This window comes from Aquarana catesbeiana, linkage group LG12 (assembly GCF_042186555.1).
Source record: "Aquarana catesbeiana isolate 2022-GZ linkage group LG12, ASM4218655v1, whole genome shotgun sequence".
Taxonomy (NCBI): Eukaryota; Metazoa; Chordata; class Amphibia; order Anura; family Ranidae; genus Aquarana; species Aquarana catesbeiana.
In genome coordinates, this window is record NC_133335.1 from 193,604,302 (window position 1) to 193,625,453 (window position 21,152).

A 21,152-nucleotide genomic window follows, 5' to 3' on the forward strand; every position below is an offset into this window, starting at 1 on the left:
AGGAATGAAAGCATATCTTCGCAATGGAAGAATGAAACAGCAATACAAACTTGATTAAAGTCCATGTTGTTCAAAGCTATAAAAAAGGCAACTGGCTGAAGTGCTTTAAGAGTAGAGATTCATGTTCCTACACATGCCTATTCTCAACTGGTTACTTTTAAGATTTAATTTCTTTACTGATGTTAGAAAATTAAAGGAGCAATTTAATGCGGGTTCTATTTCTCCATTTTGGATGGAATAGGTCAAGGTTCTATTTCATGGCAGGTCTTAACTGTCCTGTACTCAGGGCAGAGCATTTCCTTCTTAGTGTCTTGGTGACCAAACAGTTGTCAGGCTTGAGGTTTCATCCAAACTACCATTGTTGCTGACCTTCTCCATTTACTGTATTAGTAAAGACAAGAACATAATGATATTTGGATTCACAATGAAGTTCCATGGCAAAATGCAATCAGCCTTGTATGGTACATTGGGAGCTTGTATGGCTTCTCGGGGAACCTTTACAGTAGGAGGGTCATCATCCGACCTTTACAGTAGGAGGGTCATCTCATCTCTGGTCACCAGCCTTGTATGGTACATTGGGAGCTTGTATGGCTTCTCGGGGAACCTTTACAGTAGGAGGGTCATCATGTGTAATGTACAAAACCCTCCAATATTCAATGATGGGACTGTTCCCAGATGTCTTCCTCCTTCCTCCAGCCATAACATCAAGAAAGAAGTCTGACTGCAGCCGTAGTGAATTCTCCCAGGACGAAAGCACATCCGAAGCCGGAGACACAGTCACAGATGAACCCATAAATGGAGATGATGGAGATGATCTTGCACAGGATGACTGCACGGATGATCTAGTATGAAATGTAGGTGCCCCTTCATTCTACTTATAGAAGGTTTCCTTTTCCACACATCATAAGAAGACTTTGGTTGCCTTTGCTTGTTGAGTTGCATAGGGAACGTCGATGTCAATGTACACAAGCCTAGAGATTCATTAACACCTGTACTTCCAGACTGCAATCCAATAATGCTTTGTAATTGCCCTTAGAATCAGTATAAGAGAGTAGAAAATCAAGGTGAAAATTAGTGGATATGTAAAGTCTGGTTTTCTGAGTTGCTGCAAAATAAAAAGAGGTCTTAGTAATGCAGGCATTTTTTTAGTTAGATAAAAGTAACAGTTTTCCACACGTTGATTCACGTTTGTGAGAACCGCTTTACCAGACAGACCATATGTAATGCTGTCTACATTCAAACACACAAACACCTATTCCACATTGCAGATCCCAGATGGTGACACTATTGTGTACTATCTAATTCTGTCCAGATAAAAATTCCCATTCCATATTGCAAAGCCAAGATGGTGACACCACCATACACTATGTAATTGTACCCTATTCAAACACCCTTTCTCTATTGCATAAACAAGATGGTGGGATCAATGTGCTAGGACACTGGTGACAGGATCGCACAGTTTCTTTGGGTAAAGATTTAAAAAAATATTATAAAAAAGACAAAATCTGGGAATTTATACCATCAGTACAATTTAAAGTGTAACTCAAGGCAAACACTTTTTTCATTTTGGATAGAGTACGAGAAGGTTATAGCCCCTGTTTGTTTCTTTTTTGCCATCTGTGTCTCAAAACAGGAAGTGAGAGGAAATTCCTCCAAAGTGGAAGAAGCCCAGGGTGTCACCAGATTTAGTGTCCCCGTTGGAAGATTTCCCCTCAATTTCTGCTCTGATGTCAACCCAAAATTTGGGATTTTCTTTTACTTTCTCTTTTGAGTATAAAGGTAAACAAGACAAATAGAGAGGGTGAATCTCCCTTTTAGGGACACAGACAGCAATAAAACCAAATACATGTTCAAATCCCACTGCACTCTATCCAAAACTTAAAAAAAAAAAAAAGTTTTGCCTTTTAATATTTAATGTTTTAACCACATCCTGCCCGGCCTATAGCAGAATGACGTCCGGGCGGGGGCTCCACTATCCTGACCTGACGTCATATGAGGGAGCGCACAGCGCGGCGATTGGTAGTGCGGTGTGTCGCTCTGACACACCGCATCTCTGATCTCGGCAAAGAGCCTATGACATAGGCTCTTTACCATGTGATCAGCTATGTCCAATCACAGCTGATCACAGCGTAACCATGAAGTGCTGGCTTTTTGGCTTTCCTCTATTCATGCTGACAAGGTGATGGCACGAGTAGAGGAGAGACGGTCAGTGGATCTCCTGACAGGGGGGAGGGGTCTGCGCTGATAATTAACATATTGATTATCAGTGCAGCCCCATCAGAGATGCCCACCAGGATGCCCACGAGTGCCCAACTGGGATGCCAATCCGTGCCCACCTGGGATGCTAATTTGTGCCCATCAGGGATGCCAATCGGTGCCTCCTCATCAGTGCTGCTTATCAGTGCCCATCATTTCTGCCTATCAGTGCCTATCAATACTGCATATCAGTGCCCATCAGTGCATCATATTAGTACCTCCTCATCAGTGCCCGTCAGTGAAGTACACGCTAGCTGTTAGGTAATTTGGACAGGGTAAAATCCCCAAATCCTCACTAAAATCCTCACTAAATTTAATAGGTACGATGCCCGGCGGGTGTGGAGAGGCGACTCTTTGTACATCTTGCTGCATGTATGCGTTCCTTGATCATCAGATCGAGGGCGAATACTGCTGTGCAAAATGTAAGCACATTGTTTCCCTGGAAGCCCAGGTTCTGAATCTGGGGAAGCAACTGTCAGCACTGAGAAGTCCCTCCATACTAAATGAGAGCCAGGAACGTACACGGCAGGTGCCGGCAGGGGCCAGCACAGAGGCGGGTGGAGACAAAGAGGTGCTGGCACTAGCAAAGAGTAGATGGGTGACAGTCAGGAGGGGTAGAGGGGGAAAAGCCAGGGAGGCCAATCCAGGACTGGAGCATCCCAATAAGTACGCTACTTTGAGTGTCATTGGTGAAACCAGTCAGGGACCAGCACTGCTGGAGATGAGGGACTCTCCTAGCTGCCGGGGGAAGAACTCCTCCAGTGAGAGTGGGGGGGCAGCAAAGGGAAAGGAAAGACAGATTCTGGTGGTAGGGGACTCAATTCTTAGAAGGACAGAGAGGGCAATCTGTAACCAAGACCTGAAGCGCCGAACAGTATGTTGTCTACCGGGCGCTCGGGTTCGGCACATCACGGATCTTGTGGACAGATTACTGGGAGGGGCTGGGGAAGACCCGGCTGTCATGGTGCACGTTGGCACCAATGACAAAGTCAGAGGCAGATGGAGTGTCCTAAAGAACGATTTTAGGGACTTAGGAGCTAAATTGAGGAAAAGGACCTCCAAGGTAGTATTCTCAGGAATACTACCGGTACATCGAGCCACACCAGAAAGGAAGAGGGAGATTAGGGAAGTAAACAAGTGGCTGAAGAGCTGGTGTAGTAAGGAGGGGTTTGGGTTCCTGGAGGACTGGGCCGACTTCTCAGTTGGTAACCGGTACTATAGAAGGGACGGACTGCACCTAAATGAGGAGGGTGCAGATCTGCTGGGAAGGAAGATGGCCAAAAAGTTAGAGGGGTTTTTAAACTAGGCGATGGGGGGGAGGGTCCAGAGGCAGAGATAGCCAGCGCGGAAGATATTCCAGAGGCTAGTATTGGGGGCATTAGTGGTAGGTTAACCAAAGCACAAAAACACAAGGTGAGTATAGTAGCAAGTCCTAGTTGCAATCTCGAAACACCCAATACGAGGACAATATGCGACCGGTCTAAACTATGTGGCATGTTCACCAATGCCAGGAGCATGGCGGACAAGATGGGTGAACTAGAGATACTGTTGTACGAGGAGGATTTGGATTTTGTGGGAATTTCAGAGACCTGGTTCAACAGCTCTCATGATTGGCTGGCAAACATTCAAGGGTATACCCTATACCGCAAGGATAGAGAGGGTAAAAAAGGGGGAGGGGTATGCCTATATATCAAGAATAATGTACAAGTGAATGTGAGAGATGACATCACTGAGGGAGCTAGAGAGGAGGTGGAATCCTTATGGGTAGAGCTCCAAAGGGATAAAGCTAAGGGGAAAATAATACTGGGAGTATGCTATAGGCCCCCAAACCTGAGGGAGGAAGTGGAGACGGATCTCCTATCACAAATTGGATTAGCAGCAAGAATGGGAAGTGTTATCATAATGGGGGATTTTAATTATCCAGACATAGACTGGGCGGAGGGAACCGCACATTCATTTAAGGCTCGCCAGTTCCTTAATGTCTTGCAGGACAATTTTATGGGTCAGATGGTAGACGCACCAACTAGAAATAAAACATTACTGGATCTACTGATTACCAACAATACAGACCTGATCACGGATGTGGAAATGCGGGGCAATTTAGGTAACAGTGATCACAGGTCAATTAGTTTCAGTATAAATCACACAAATAGGAAACATAAAGGGAATACAAAGACACTGAATTTCAAAAGAGCCAACTTCCCTAAACTACAAACCTTGCTAAAAGGCATAAACTGGGATAAAATATTAGAAACAAAGAATACGGAGGAGAGATGGGTTTGCTTTAAGAGCATATTAAATAAGGGCATTAGCCAATGTATCCCATTGGGTAATAAATTTAAAAGAGCGAACAAAAGTCCTGGATGGCTTAACTCCAATGTAAAAATGCATATAAAAGCAAAGGAGAAGGCCTTCAAAAAATACAAGGTTGAGGGATCATCCTCAGCATTCAGACTTTATAAAGAATGCAATAAGAAATGTAAGCGTGCAATTAGGACAGCTAAGATAGAACATGAAAGACACATAGCGGAGGAGAGCAAAAAAAATCCCAAGAAATTCTTTAAGTATGTAAACAGTAAAAAAGGGAGGACAGACCATATTGGCCCCATAAAGAATGAGGAAGGACATCTGGTTACAAAGGATGGGGAGATGGCGAAGGTATTGAATTTATTCTTCTCCTCAGTCTTCACGAGTGAATCGGGGGGCTTCAGTAACCAAAACTGCAGTGTTTATCCTCATGACACAACACAGGAAGCACCTACATGGTTAACAGAGGACGGAATTAAAATTAGACTTGAGAAACTTAACATTAATAAATCACCGGGACCAGATGGCTTGCATCCGAGGGTACTTAGGGAACTCAGTCAAGTGATTGCCAGACCGTTGTTCCTAATTTTTACAGATAGTCTACTGACTGGAATGGTACCAGCTGATTGGAGAAAAGCCAATGTAGCACCTATATTTAAAAAGGGCCCAAAATACATCCCTGGGAATTACAGACCAGTTAGCCTAGCATCGATAGTATGTAAACTCTTGGAGGGGATGATAAGGGACTATATACAGGATTTTAGTAATACGTACGATATCATTAGCAGTAATCAGCATGGATTCATGAAGAATCGTTCTTGCCAAACCAATCTATTAACCTTCTATGAGGAGGTGAGTTGCCATCTAGATAAAGGAAGGCCTGTAGACGTGGTGTATCTGGATTTTGCAAAAGCATTTGACACAGTTCCCCATAAACGTTTACTGTACAAAATAAGGTCTGTTGGCATGGACCATAGGGTGAGTACATGGATTGAAAACTGGCTACAAGGGCGAGTTCAGAGGGTGGTGATAAATGGGGAGTACTCAGAATGGTCAGGGGTGGGTAGTGGGGTGCCCCAGGGTTCTGTGCTGGGACCAATCCTATTTAATTTGTTCATAAACGATCTGGAGGATGGGATAAACAGTTCAATCTCTGTATTTGCAGATGATACTAAGCTAAGCAGGGCAATAACTTCTCCGCAGGACGTGGAAACCTTGCAAAAAGACCTGAACAAATTAATGGGGTGGGCGACTACATGGCAAATGAGGTTCAATGTAGAAAAATGTAAAATAATGCATTTGGGTGGCAAAAATATGAATGCATTCTATACGCTGGGGGGAGAACCTCTGGGGGAATCTAGGATGGAAAAGGACCTGGGGGTCCTAGTGGATGATAGGCTCAGCAATGGCAGGCAATGCCAAGCTGCTGCTAACAAAGCAAACAGAATATTGGCATGCATTAAAAGGGGGATCAACTCCAGAGATAAAACGATAATTCTCCCGCTCTACAAGACTCTGGTCCGGCCGCACCTAGAGTATGCGGTCCAGTTCTGGGCACCAGTCCTCAGGAAGGATGTACTGGAAATGGAGCGAGTTCAAAGAAGGGCAACAAAGCTAATAAAGGGTCTGGAGGATCTTAGTTATGAGGAAAGGTTGCGAGCACTGAACTTATTCTCTCTGGAGAAGAGACGCTTGAGAGGGGATATGATTTCAATTTACAAATACCGGACTGGTGACCCCTCAATAGGGATAAAACTTTTTCGCAGAAGAGAGTTTACCAAGACTCGTGGCCACTCATTAAAATTAGAAGAAAAGAGGTTTAATCTTAAACTACGTAGAGGGTTCTTTACTGTAAGAGCGGCAAGGATGTGGAATTCCCTTCCACAGGCGGTGGTCTCAGCGGGGAGCATTGATAGCTTCAAGAAACTATTAGATAAGCACCTGAATGACCACAACATACAGGGATATACAATGCAATACTGACACATAATCACACACATAGGTTGGACTTGATGGACTTGTGTCTTTTTTCAACCTCACCTACTATGTAACTATGTAACATACTTTAAATACACTATAACCCCTTCAGGACAACCGTACTTAAATATGCGTTCTAGTCTTTAAGGGGTTATACCGGGGTGATGTCTGCAGCTGCAGGCATCGCCCCAGTACCGTTTTTTTAGAGCCAGCGGTTGGCTTTTTATTGATAACAACCAATGTGGCTAAAAGCCACTCGCCTGTTATCCTAAGGAGCGGGAGGGGACACCCCCCCCCCCCATCACCTTCTGCGGCTCTCCCGGGCTCTCCTGTCCTACCGGGAGGCCCGAGCATCCAGCCGACACATCTGCCAGCTGGCCAAAGACCCGAATGAAGCTAGAATCGGCTTTAATCGGGTCTCCTATCTAGTAACCCTGAAGCAATGTCATGACATCACTTCCGGTTTACTCGGCTGCCAATGGCGCAGATTAAAAAAAAACTAGTATTCCAAAATGCTGATTTTGGCGTTTTGAATACATTAAAGTGCAAAGGAGGGATTTGGGGAATTGTAGAGTACCTGTCACCATGGGCGTCCACAGAACTTTTTTCAGGGGGGGAGGGAGGGGCACTTCGCCAGCGGCGATACACAGTCGCATTTATCCCTTTCTTTGACAGCTAGTGGGGGTTAAAAGTGCCCCACTAGCGGCCGAATAGCGGCCGAATAGTGCCGCTAAAACAATGGTAAAGCGCCGCTAAAACTAGCAGTGCTTTACCGATAACGCGACCAGATGGCAGTATGAAATAGCTCTTGAGATAATTCAGCTTCACTTTGTATTGGAAGTTATTCAGGCCAGGTGTACCAGTCCATGCCCATATAAATATAGCCTAGAGAATGTACATCTTTCTATATTGCAATACTGTATAGGTTGTTTTCATCAAGATCAAAATATGGCCACAACAGATGTATTGCAATACATTGCAATATAGAAAGATGTACATTCTCTAGGCTATATTTATATGGGCATGGTATGCCTGAGACTGAGTAACTTCCATACAAAGTGAAGAAGATTATATAACACACAAATATCTTTTCCAGCAATAGCTCAGCTGTCCAACTTTCCAAGCAATATATATATATATATATATATATATATATATATATATATATATATTCTCCTCCTAACTGGCACTGCTGTTACCTGTGGTTCTTCAGGATTTATTTCTGTGATGCGATAGGCCCAGGCACTGGCAGCGTATCCTCGGCCACTGACTGAATGCACGCACATATGGGAGGAGCCGGCGCCGGCCGGATCTGCATAGCGACATACATACACAGGTAGGCAGCCCATCATGGAACAGCCTAAGTTTCGAGCAGAGGCCCGAGCGGCAGAGCCAATCCGATGATCGGCTGTGATCGGGGTGAGGGAGGGAGGGATGGATGTCTGTATCTGTGATAAGTCGAAAAAGAGAGCAGCCCCAGGCCAGCAGACTCAGAACAAAAGTCCACAGTGGCCGCGGCGGCCATTGCAAGACAGGGCAACTGTCTTCAACACCTTCTTACGATTCAGGGCGGGGGGGGGCAATTGCCTCCCCTTGCCCTATGCTGCAGACGCCCATGCCTGTCACTGACTATTACTGTCACAAGGGGTGTTTACATTCGTTGTGACAGCAATAAAAATGATCAATATTTATTTTTTTAAAACAGTGTAAAAACTCAACGAACACATACGTAAGTCACGCCCGCAAATGTAAACGGTGTTCAAACCACACATGTGAGGTATCGCTGCGATTGTTAGAGCAAGAGCAATAATTCTAGCAAGTGACTTCCTCTGTATCTCTAAACTAATAACCTGTAGAAATTTTCAAAATGTTGCCTATGGAGGTTTTTAAGTACCGTGGTTTGTCTCCATTCCACGAGTGTGCGCAATTTCAAAGCATGACATATTAGATATCTATTCACTCGGCCTAACATCATCGTTTACATTATACAAAAAAATTGGGCTAACTTTACTGTTTTGTTTTTTGTTCATTCATGAAAGGGTCTTTTTTCCCCAAAAAAATTGTGTTTGAAAGACCACTGTGCAAATACCGTGTGACATAAAAAATTTGCAATGATCGCCATTTTATTCTCTAGGGTCTCTGCTAAAAAAAATATATATATATAAACACGTTTGGGGGTTTTAAGTAATTTTCTAGCAAAAAAATACAGATTTGAACTTGTAAGCAACAAATGTAAGAAATAGGCTTAGGCATGAAAGGGTTAAAATCACTTTAATGTTTTTATACATAACTAAATAAATTATTTGTTTTATAGTTTAGAGTCTGGAATTCCAAGCACAGTATGTAGACCGGTGTTGTTTGAAATGACAGGGCCATAGAGTCTTTCCATGCTAAGCTCCTATTAGCCTTGTCCGGTCAGCAGTGCAGATAAAACACAAAACTGATTGTTGCTAACAGAAAAGGTGTGATTACTCCCAGTGAAAGCCCATTTTGTTCCATTAGAAACAATAACACTTATATTTTTTCTAGTATAATTATTTTCTAAGAAACCTCATTGTGTTTTACTCGGCATAATGAAGTCCCATTGTGTTGGAAACAAGTAGGTTGTTTATTTTTCTGCACTGAAAAATAAGTACTTATGTATTATTACGCAGACTACTTATACTAGACAACAACATAGAGGTGTTTGTATCCTATGGCACAAAACAAAGTGCTTATTTCCCTTATTTCCCCAGCTTCCAAGAGCTGTTTTTGCATTTTTTGCACACGTTATAAAAAAATAATTTTTAGGCCTTAGGATTACTTAAACCCCCCAAACATGATATATTTTGTGAAAGCAGAGAACCTGGAGAATAAAATAGTGGTAATTCCAATTTTTCAAGTCACACATTAGCACAATGGTTTATAAAGCACACAATTTTAGCAGAAAATACACTAAAGTTAATTTTAGAGCACACAAACACAATATATTCACCAATCTATCTGTAAAATATAAAAGACAAGGTTGCGCCGAATAAATACCCAACTTGTCAAGCCTTAGGACTGTGTGCCTGTGGAATAGCGACAAACTTCTGTACCCTACATGTTCCATAGGCAACAGTTCAAAAGCCCATACAGGTCATCAGTTTAGAGTTAACCATGACTAATTGCTCTGTGTGGCATGTGTGGCAATATGTAACTTGTGTAGCGCAATTGACATTTTCATGTATAACTACTTGCTGATCGCAATACGTATATATACATTTGCAAGTGGTTTACCAGGATTATGGCTGAAAATATCAGTCATAACCCCGATATTGTTTTCTTACAGACGGTGGCTGGCTTTCTCATGAAAGCAGTCCAAGCCACCAGTGTTTCTCTGGCTTACCGATTCTTTGCCGGTTCGCCCGAGAAATGATCCAACTGTGCCACCGGCTGGCCAACACAGGTGATCAAAAAGTGGATCTGCTTTGATCGACTCTATAGCCTTGGACGCCTGCCTTTACACGTACATGAACTTTTAATGGCATCCCAGTCTCAGTCCGTAGGGTTCAATTGTGAGTTGGCCCACCCGGGTTGATGTCAGGAAGTCAGTCAAGTTCACATAACATAATTGATTCCAAATGTGTAAAATGATGGTATTTAAGCCATGTGTGTAACTTTGACTTTAGATATGTGTGTTTGATCTGAAGAAGGGCGCAAGCTTGTGAGCCCCGAAACGTAATGAACTTACACATCAAGTAATGTTTGTTTGAACTTTGGTGCAATAAAGAAATTTTAAGTGCATCGATCCCCTGGACTTCCTTCTTATATTTGGTCAGTGGGGTGACCAGATCGCATTGCACTAATTGAAGACTGGGTACGGCTTTCCTCTACTTTGAAAAGTTATATATATATGAGCAAATATAAAATGATGATTCAATTTAATATCTATTTACTTTTTCTTTTTTTAGCTTCATCACAGAGTTTGTGATCTCTAGAGGGATCTACCCCATGGATCTGTAAAAGGACTATAAACTAAAAGGTTGCAATTTGCCTCCACGGGACACCAGAGCATCGATTTTGCAGGTTTAAAAATCACAAATCATTATTTATCATTTTATAACATAAGAAACAGTGGTGGGCCTGGTGAAGAAAAAATACTATGGTACACCACACTGGCTGAAAAGCCACGGGGGAACTTTGTCTGGTGGAACCATAGAAGCTGCATAGTGTCCAAGATGGAGTCATCTGATGTTCCTCAAGCAATGGAATGGCTGGGCAAAGAGCTGAACACATTCTGGATTTTAAGATTCTAAACTGGGATTTCCCATTTAGGTCTCTGAGGTGGATAAACAGGGTTTTGGCAACATTAATCTTTTGTGAAGTATTTGTTACTTTGTCTCAATCATGTGGAAGCAAGCAATGGTTCATGAGAAGACAGCCTAAGCATTGTTATGGAACAACTGCAACAAATAATGCCGATCAGGGAACTGAAATGTTATCCAGAAAAAAAATTCCACAATGGCTAAAGTGGACTTGTTATTACCATTTACATGAATCAATAGGGCACTAGTCTTTATTTTTAAATTGCTTTAATATTTTGTTTGAAAAAGTACATCTTTCTTGCAATGAATAACAAAAACGCTGCTCCTGAGTGAAGAATAGGTAGGCTTGATTGCATTATCTCTGGCTATCAGGAACATTAAAGAGATGTTGGCATGGTACCGGGCCGCATGTGACCTCCCCCTATGTGACAGTGCTCAGGCCTGAGGCACCAATCACCAACCCAAACACTGTTATGTGGGGGGAGATGGTATGATGGCACCCCCCATCTAAACCCAGCTCTCTAGGTCCCCAGCGCTAATCAGACTTTGCTAATTTATCGAGCTGATGGCTAAAATGTAGAACTATAGGCAACCCCTTTTTTAAATTTTGGATAGAGTAAGGGAGGGGTATAACCCCTTTCAGTTTTTTTATGTCATCTGTGTCCCATTGTGAAGATTTCCCTTCACTTCCTGTCCCACAGCCAAAACAGAAAGTAAGAGGAAATCCCTGCAAATGAAGGGAATCCATTGGGTCCCCCCCGGTCACCAGAACTACCACCCCATTGTAAGATTTCCCCTCTATTACTTTTCTGGGGACAACCAAAAATTTGGGATTTTCTTTTACTTTCACTTTTGATGATGACAGTAAACAGGACAAATAAAGGGGGTGAATCTCTCTATCCCTCTCCACTCTGTCCAAAAAAAAAAAAAGTTTTGTCTTTAGTTATACTTTAAACCAGGGATCCTCAAACTATGGCCCTCCAGCTGTTGCAGAACTACACTTCCCATAAGGCATTGTAAAACTCTGACATTCACACACATGACTAGGCATGATGGGAATTGTAGTTCATGAACAACTGGAGGGTCGTAGTTTGAAGACCCCTACTTTTAAACCATTCCTTTTTAACCATTGCAAGTAGGGTGATACAATTTCCACATTTTGCTGAAGCTCAAACATCTGCCCACCATAGTTGTGCCCCAGGTCCGGGCCCAATTGCCTACATACTGTTGCAGTTGCCCATTTGTTGTCCTCATATTGTGACATTTGCCCATTTGTTGTTCATGTATTGCGAGTTTGTTGCCCATGTGTTGTAACTATTCCATGTTTGTTGGCCATTTGTTGTCAGGTTTGCTATTTTTTAGTCTGCATATTGTTGGAGCTGTGTGTTTAGAGAAGCATATTACGATAGTTTATTCCCCAGCAGAGATGTTTCTTTCAAACCATAGTACTCTTGGCCCCATATTTTGCTACAATATGTACGGCACTATTAACCCCTAAAATAACCATACCCTCCATTTTGGCACGATATGTACTGCACCCCCATTCTCAGGCTCACCAATCTCCAGAATTTTCTCTGTATGAACGTTAATCAGCACCGGAGCTTAGACAGGTGGGGAAGTCGAGGGGGCAGGAGTGGCCGGCTCAGGCTCTTAGTGGCTCGCTGAGAGGCTGAGCTTGGTACCGGTCTAGGCATGTGGGCGGATCCCGACAGCCCCTGTCTGCTGAAAACAGGTCACAGGAGTGCAGCACGGACTGTGCTTTGGCTGCACTTCTCCTTTAAATATTGCAAACACAGCTGCCCAACCCCCTCATAAACAAAAAAAAATACCTAGGCTTTTTCCTTACTGAACTGTCCAAAATAAAACATATAAAAAACGTAAGCTGCAATTTTTAAATATCTTTTTACGTTATGCTATGTGAATGGGTACATGTAACAAATATAAAGCAGGTGTTATTCTAATTTGGTTGCAAAAGTGGAAATACACTTTAGGGAATACAGTGCTGTACTCTTTCCACTTCCAGCCTCCTGACCGGACCACAAAAGTGCAGCAGAAGGCTGATGAGTTCATCTTTCTGCTCATTCTGGCTTCTCCTCTTATTATCTTGTTCCTTGCATTTGTTCAATACATTTGCATGTTGCACATGCTCAATGCTGCTGTATTGAGGATTGCAAGAGCCTAATACCAAGTTAAATTCAGGAACTAGATCCATTTAACAAAAGACACATTTAATGATTCATTAATAAATACAGATCTACATTTATTTGTGTCTTTTATATCTGTCTGGAGTTCAGCCTTAAAGTGATATTAACGCCTTGGTTTTTTTTTTAACATACATGTTATACTTACCTGCTCTGTGCAGCCTGGATCCTCCTCTTCCTGGGTCCAACGTCGGCGCTCCTGGCTCCTCATTATTGACGGGTGCCCCCACAGCAAGCAGCTTGCTGTGGGGGCACCCAAGCAGGCGCGCTCCCAAGACCAGGCCCTGCCTCCTCTTGATTGCCTCACTGGCTATGATTGACAGCAGCAATGCCAAGGGCTCCCGCTGCTGCCAAAAGCCAATCAGGAGTGCTAGTCCCCGGAGAGGCAAGACTCTCATGGACAGCGCTGGAATGAGAGGGGGGCTCAGGTAAGTATTAGGGGGGCTACTGCACACAGAAGGTTTTTTACCTTCATGCTTGAAGGTAAAAAACCTTGTGCCTTTACAACCACTTTAAAAATCATTGATGTATGGATGATGTATGATGTATCATTGATGTATGGATGGTTAATGCTTTGAAACATTTTATTTTTTTTACCACTTATGTTCCCAGAACATAATATAACAAATCATTTTCAGCAAGGTTAGGACTAGGGATGAGCTCAGTCGAGTTTGGAAACAAGTCAGATCCAGCCTGAGCTATCCTGCCAGGAAGCTGTCAAAGCAGACAGCCAATCATATAAGGTGGAGGCAAGGTAAACGGGAAGCCGAGGTAAAATATTTTGTGTAAATTCGTTTGGCATGATAAACATCAGCTTTGGCATTAAAGCTCAATTCCAGGTATGCTTTTTTTCTCTTTTGCATCCACACAGGAAGACAGTGAGGATCAGTAGTGGCGGCTACTACTTGTAGCCACTTTAAATACAAAATAAACTGGGCCAAAATGCAACTCTGCAAAAAAAAAAACCCATATACCTGGAATGAAGCTTTAATATGCCTTTTGCATCACAAAGCATTTAAATACATTGCTGGGCTATGGCAATAGCAACCAGAATCCACCAGAACAGCAATTCACTGCAACTAGAATCTAGCACAGGTGTTTTTGGGTGCAGCTACAACCTCTAAAACACAGAGGTTTATTTACTAAAGCTGGAGAGTGCAAAATCAGGCTCACTTCTGTATAGAATCTAATCAGTTTCTAATCTCAGCTTTTTCAGTTAAGCTTTGGCCATACAACCTGGAAGCTGATTGGTTTATATCAGGCCCGGACTGGCCATAGGGCACACCGGGCGTTTGCCCGGTGGGCCGATGTCCCTGGGCCGCATTTTTTAGGAAGAGTGGCTTCTTGATGACTGGGCCGCACAGCGGGAGGTAAGCGGCGACCGTGGTCCAGACAGGGTTAACACAGACAGCGGCCGCCGCTCACCTCCCGCTATACGGGCTTTCCTACAGCAGGGCCGGGCACCAGCACACTTACGAGGTGCAGAAGGAGGCGGGAGAGAAGGCTCCTGTGACATGCAGGAAGCACCTGCACTGGACAGACACCTCCTGGGCTGGGCGCGCTGGAGCTATGGCTGCACTCGAGGAGACGGCGGCAGCCTCTCTCCTAATACTGGCCGGGACACTGATGGCTGCACAGGGAGGAAGGTGAGCACACGGAAAAAAAAAAAAAACATGTTCCAGTGCATTGCATCCCGCTCTGTAGTGGCGGGGAAAGGGAGTGGATTGGGGCTTTCTACTTTACTGGTCTGGGGCTATTACTTGCCTGGGGCTGTGTACTGGTCTGGGGCTGTGTACTGGTCTGGGGCTGTCTATTACTGGTCTGGGGCTGTCTATTATTGGTCTGGGACTGTCTATTACTGGTCTGGGGCTGTGTACTGGTCTGGGACTGTGTACTGGTCTGGGGCTGTCTGTTACTGGTCTGGGACTGTGTACTGGTCTGAGGCTGTGTGCTGGTCTGGGGCTGTCTGTTACTGGTCTGGGACTGTGTACTGGTCTGGGGCTGTCTATTACTGGTCTGGGGCTGTGTACTGGTCTGAGGCTGTGTACTGGTCTGGGGCTGTCTGTTACTGGTCTGGGACTGTGTACTGGTCTGGGGCTGTCTGTTACTGGTCTGGGACTGTGTACTGGTCTGGGGCTGTCCGTGTACTGGTCTGGGGCTGTCCGTATACTGGTCTGGGGCTGTCCGTGTATTGATCTGGGGCTGTCCGTGTACTGGTCTGGGGCTGTCCGTGTACTGGTCTGGGGCTGTCCGTGTACTGATCTGGGGCTGTCCGTGTACTGGTCTGGGGCTGTCCATGTACTGGTCTGGGGCTGTCTGTGTACTGGTCTGGGGCTGTCTATGTCCTGGTCTAGGGCTGTCTCTTTACTGGTCTAATATAATTTTTTATATTTTAGTTTACATGGCACGGTTTAAATAGCTATCCGGGTAAGCACAGAATTTACCAAACTACACACCTCTCAGAATGAATATCTGGTCACCAACCACCCCGCGAACGCCCGCCCCACATCTCTGCCCTATTTGCCCCAGGGATTGGGCTGCCCAGTTTAAAATGCCCAGGCCTATTTTTTGTCTCAGTCCAGGCCTGGTTTATATGCAGAAGTGAGCCTGATTTTGCAGTATCCAGCTTTAGTAAATAAACCCCACAGTTCTTTGATGCAACAAAATGGTGGCCATCAGCACACAGACACCGATTACCTGTTGTATGAATGTGAATAAAATTAGTAAAAGATGGCTTCAGGTCTTGTTCTCCACCTATAGAGAAGTCCTCAGACACGTTTTGACCTTTTCAGGACCTAATCGTAGAATCCCTACGATTGGCCCAAGTTTCGCCCTTTTTTGGGGCTTAATCATAGAGGCCCTATGATTGGCCTTTATGATTAAGCCCTGAAAGGGGCGAGACACATCTGAGGAGTCCATCTTTCATGCATTTTATTTACATTCATGCAACAGGGAGTCGGTATCTGTGTACAGAAGGCCGCCATTTTGTTGAAGTCTACTAGAGCCTGACAAGCTGATCCTGTCTGTCTAGCACCTGTCTAATCACATGCTGGTCCAACTGATACAGGTTTGGGGGGCATTCAAGCAGTACTATTTTCATTGTTTTGGGCTATAGTTTTTTGCTAGTTACAGGTCATTCAGCAAGTAGACTGTAGCCACTTTAGATACAATATAGTTCATGTTTACTTGGACCTGTAATTACAATGCTTGTCAATTTTTAAGAGCTAAAATAGGCAGAATCTCCCTTAGGTAATTATTGCATTCACTGGGATAGATTTGGCAAATAATGCAAAGGCGATATATGGGAGATGCCATTGCTGACATGTACTAGCTATTAGTTACTGACCCACAACAATTATTCTAACAGCAAATTCAGGAAACCTGAAGTCATTTAGGGGAAGGCAAACCCTGACGCTCCTTTAAACACAAGTCAGCTATGGCAGCTTCCATATTTCTAGCCCTAGAGGTTCCCTTTAAAACCTGGACAAATCAAAGCTCAACTCCAGGCAAAAGGCTAACTACAAAGATGATGTGCATATAAGCTGATTGGATTTCTGTCCATCCAATTCCAGGATTTACACAGCTCTGCCAGAATAAAGGGAGAACAGAGAAACCAATGACACCAAATTCTCGGTTACCATTAAGGAATATAGTGGTGCCATCTCCTCACTATAAGCCTGTAATTGAACAGTGAACGAGCAGCAGGCTAATTTTTTTCATCTCTGCTCATTCTTAACATGTTCCTTGCCAGCATATTTGAATGCAGCACACCTGACTTGTTCCCTTGTCCTTTCCTCTCCCAGTCTCCATGCTGTTGTACAGTACAGGGAATAGAATATTCTAAAATCAAATCAAATTCTGGTACTACACTGCTTGCATTATAAGCACACTAATGAATACAGAGCTGCATTAATTTGTGTATTTTATATCTGCAAGGAGTCAAGTTTCAAAGTCCCCATAGACAGAGATAAGAGGAAGTCTGGTTGAAATTAGAATTGGCAATCCCCACTCTCTCTACAATTTATTGCAGAAATGTAAGTTAATGCTCAGACAGAAATAAATAGGAGATTAGGCGTGAGCTGGAGATTTGGTCTAAGTCAGAAAAGGCAACATATGGTCATGAAAGCATAATTCCCAGGGTAATATTGCTGATGAATAGGTAAATGTAAGCAATACCATTGTAGAGGACTGGTGCACTAAAATCCCATCATTGGGTTAAAGGAAGGATTAGTCCACCCAATATTGATATTTCAGTTTTTGGTGGAGAAAAATTGATCCACCTATCAGTTATATATATATATATATATATATATATATATATATATATATATATATATATATATATATATATATATATATATATGCCACGGGGCAGGGTTTCTTATCCAGAGTTTAACCAGTGGTTGCTAGGGGTTCCTTGAGCAATGGGCAATTTCTGCCTCTCAGATAAGTTCCCACTAACACCATTGATTTTTTAAGATATCTGTAAGGGGGTAATTCTTCCAAATGATCACAAATGTAAGGAGCATTCTTCCCATTGACCATCATACTAATGTATCATGAGTTGCAGATATAGTAATTTTTATCAGGGGTTCCCTGGGACCAGAAAGTTATTTCAAGGGTTCCTCTTTGTTGAAAAGGTTGAGAAAGGCTGCCTTGGGGACTCTATTAGTAGGATCGCTGTACTTGTTTCTCGGGTCTGTACACCTGCTGTGCCCATTATGGGGGTTTTTTATTATATATTATGGAGAATGAAATAGGAGGAGCTGGAACACCCAAATGTAGATGGGAATACCCAAATCTCCTAGGTGGAGAACAGAGTCGGGAATTACGACATGGAGGACTTAATGTTGGAGCATCTAAAACCAACAAAAAGCCGTGACTGTCTCAACCCACAAAGTTCCACTTCTAATTCAAATACAGAAAGAAATTTGGGTGGACTAGCTCTTTAACCAGATTTTCTCTTTGATTTTTAATATTATTCTTATAAAAACTATTGCTTAGATTGAAGCTATCACATTCAAAAAAAAGAAAAGAAGTCACAGGATAGATAAAGGTTTCTCAACCAGGGTTTCATGGAAACCCTACGGTTCCTCCAGAGGTTATCAGGGGTTCCTTGAGCAATGAGCAGTTTCTGCCTCATAAATAAGTTCCCACTGACACCATTGATCTTTTCAGCTATCTGTAAAGGGGTAATTCTTCCCAATGATCACAAATGTAAGTTGCATTCCTCCCATTGACCATCACACTAATGTATTATGAGTTGTAGTTATAGTAACTTTTAGCAGGGGTTCCCTGAGACCAGAAAGATATTTCAAGGGTTCCTATGTGTTGAAAATGTTGAGGGTGGCAGAAAGAGAGGGTAATTCAGGAGAAAAAAAATGTATAATTCACTTTACCTTACTGTGAAATTTGTAAAATATGTTTGTGTATACAGCACCTTGCAGTGTTAAAGTTTTTTTTTTTAATACAGTTGTGATTTCAATTGGCTGCTTGACTGGGGAATATCCATGGTCAGGTTAGATACCTTCACCCCAGTGTGTGTTGATCCTGCGAGCGTCACCCATGCCACCATGCAATTTTGGAAGCCATTTAATTGAAAAAGATGAAGTTTAGTTTTTGCCTTTATTTTCTACAGAAAAAAAAAAGACTTTCAAGCCTTTATGAAGATCTTCTTGACTGATCTTACAAAAATGTGCCAATCACGCAGTTTTGCTTGCCGGTAATCTCCACCCTGCTGAATTATAACTGGCAATGTTTAGATTGATCACATGGCATGGCTGGCTGGACTAAACCTACAGACTGAGCTCCAGGGATGTTTCTTTGATGGCGTACAGCCCAATAAGCGACATTTTATCCATCAGAGGTGGTGGCAAAATCTGAAAGGCACAGGTAGTCCAGGCAGGTGCCGAACACTTATATTGTTGGGGTTGGTAGAAAAGGGTCATTCCAGAGCCTCAGACATATTACAATGCAACCCTTCAATAAGCTCCCTATTGCACAAAAATATCTGAACCACAAGCTGTTAGATAAGGCCTAAACACACACATATATATATGATACTACATACAGTTTATGCAGCACTGACAGCAGGCACATTATTAATGGAAATAGTTTGTTTGGGCCAGCTTGCCCCAACTGAACTATTTAAAGTGAAATGCAACCTAACATAGATTTCTCAAGGAAATCTATAATAAGGGAAATATCCGGGCTGACATTGATGACCTCCTTCTAAAGCTGAATACCCCCCAATATATACGGCCCTATATCGCCCCATGTATGGCCAGCTTTACTTCAATACATTGGGGCACTCCTGGAGCCTTTGGATCACCATGACAGGAAACTATTTTTTCTCAACGGTTACCAGTTCTTCACTACAAATCTCTTTCAAATGCCTTTGCACTTCCACTTTTTCATAATAGGAGTGCTTGGGTGATTGCTCCCACAGGGCACGATTCAGTCATTTATAGCCCACAGCTTCTTAACGTCTGTAAACTGTATGTGGCAGTTTATAGATAGGAAATCATGACATCATCCACCCATCTTTCCACCTCAGCCAGTCAGAGGAATCCTTGTATTTATTGATAAAAATACAAGACTTCCTATGAATGGCTGAGCAACAGAACACATTAAGGGGAGTACTTGGGTGATTGCTCATGCAGGCGACTATTCAGTGATTTACAGCCCACAGCTTCTTAACGTCTATAGAAGAGCTGAGACTCTTTTAGGACTGAACGGCTAAGACTGACTGATTGTTTGAGTAGGCTAGATACTAAATAGATATCTTTAGCATCCTCTCCTGTCTCAACATCTTCTAGTTTACATTAGAGTTTTGGAGCCTTCTCCAGCAGAAGTAAATAAGCTACAGGCTGCAAATCACTGAATAGTCCCGAGGGCAAGTAATGACCAATTTACACACAAGTTGTTAAAAACACAAGCATGAAATTTACCCCCTGATGCCAGTTGCTTCGAATGATTGGCATATTAGGGGCACTTGTTAATAAGAGGTGAAATCTCTACCAAACCATTGAAATCTCATGTGTAGCTGAACCATAAACTCTTGACAACCCATAATGTTCTTTTCAATACTGTATATGTCAACGAGCTACAGGATGTAATTCAGTGAACAGTCTCCCCCCTCCCGGGAAGTTTAAAGCATATAATTCTTCCTGGAAAGCATTTTAATGGATAACAAAAAAGGCAAATTGTTAACAAAATATTTTTTAACGAGTTAGTGTGTGATCTTCATAAACTCTGGTCACTAATTTGATGAAACTCAAAAAGTCACTCTTTCCTGGAAAATCATTTAAATTGCTAACTTGAAAAATAAAAAAGGCAAATTGTCAACAATCTAATTTTCAATCTGTTAGAGTGTGATCTTCATAAATTTGGGTCACTAATTTGATAAAACTCAAATGTGTCACATACACCGGTGTAATGACGAGCTGCTGTTTGTAAATACAGGGGATGTAATTACAAAAATAAAATGTTTTTCTACCTTTTTTTAAATACCTTATTTCAATAAAAATCTATGTACTGTTATTATATGGGTCTTAACTCTGGTGTGGGATGTGGTCTATGGTAATAAGCCAATGGTGGGCATCACACTAAGGTGAAAAAAAAAAAAAAAAAAAGACATGATCACACAGATCTGCAATATATATACGTGTGTGTAAAAATTATATTGTGTCTCCCTTTGGAAAGCGTGTAAAATCTGTGCTATTTGATTCTGTAAATAAACGATCCTGTAAAATAAAATTGCTGAAAGTACTGTTTTTTTCTCAAGGGCCACTCAAAATACTCAATTTAGCCATTGAATTAACTAGCCAAAGATTTTATCAGTAATCCTCCATGGCAGCACCCAAGACCTGATCCCATCTATCAACTGCAATGGCAAAGAAAAAAAATCGAGCAAAACAATAATCTAGGGACCAATGTTTAGGTGTTCACATGGGGGATTGCTGGGGAAAAAAAAGCAGTTGATGGATGGAATGGTTTACAAGATTTTTGTTAAATTGAAAATTGAGCATGCGTTTTTCATGCTGAGCTGAAAAAACATAACTTCAGCATAGGTTAAGTGAAAATTATATCCCGCATCTCAATAAGTAGCTGGGTCGCCAAACAG

The 21,152-nt window shown here is 42.5% G+C and overlaps 1 protein-coding gene across 3 annotated transcripts in view; it reads left to right on the forward strand.

The window, feature by feature from the left end:
- The window catches only part of RALY (RALY heterogeneous nuclear ribonucleoprotein), a 383,349-nt gene extending 362,464 nt beyond the window's left edge, over positions 1-20,885 (forward strand). For 2 of the 3 annotated variants that reach the window (XM_073606359.1, XM_073606357.1), the window contains 2 exons: positions 676-854; positions 10,473-20,885. In XM_073606359.1, coding sequence (XP_073462460.1) covers positions 676-851 — 176 coding nt within the window. In that variant the 3' untranslated portion in view covers positions 852-854; positions 10,473-20,885. The remainder of the gene's footprint in view (positions 1-675; positions 855-10,472) is intronic. The other variant, XM_073606358.1, reaches the window with a different exon arrangement.
- The last annotated feature ends 267 nt before the right edge of the window (positions 20,886-21,152 follow it).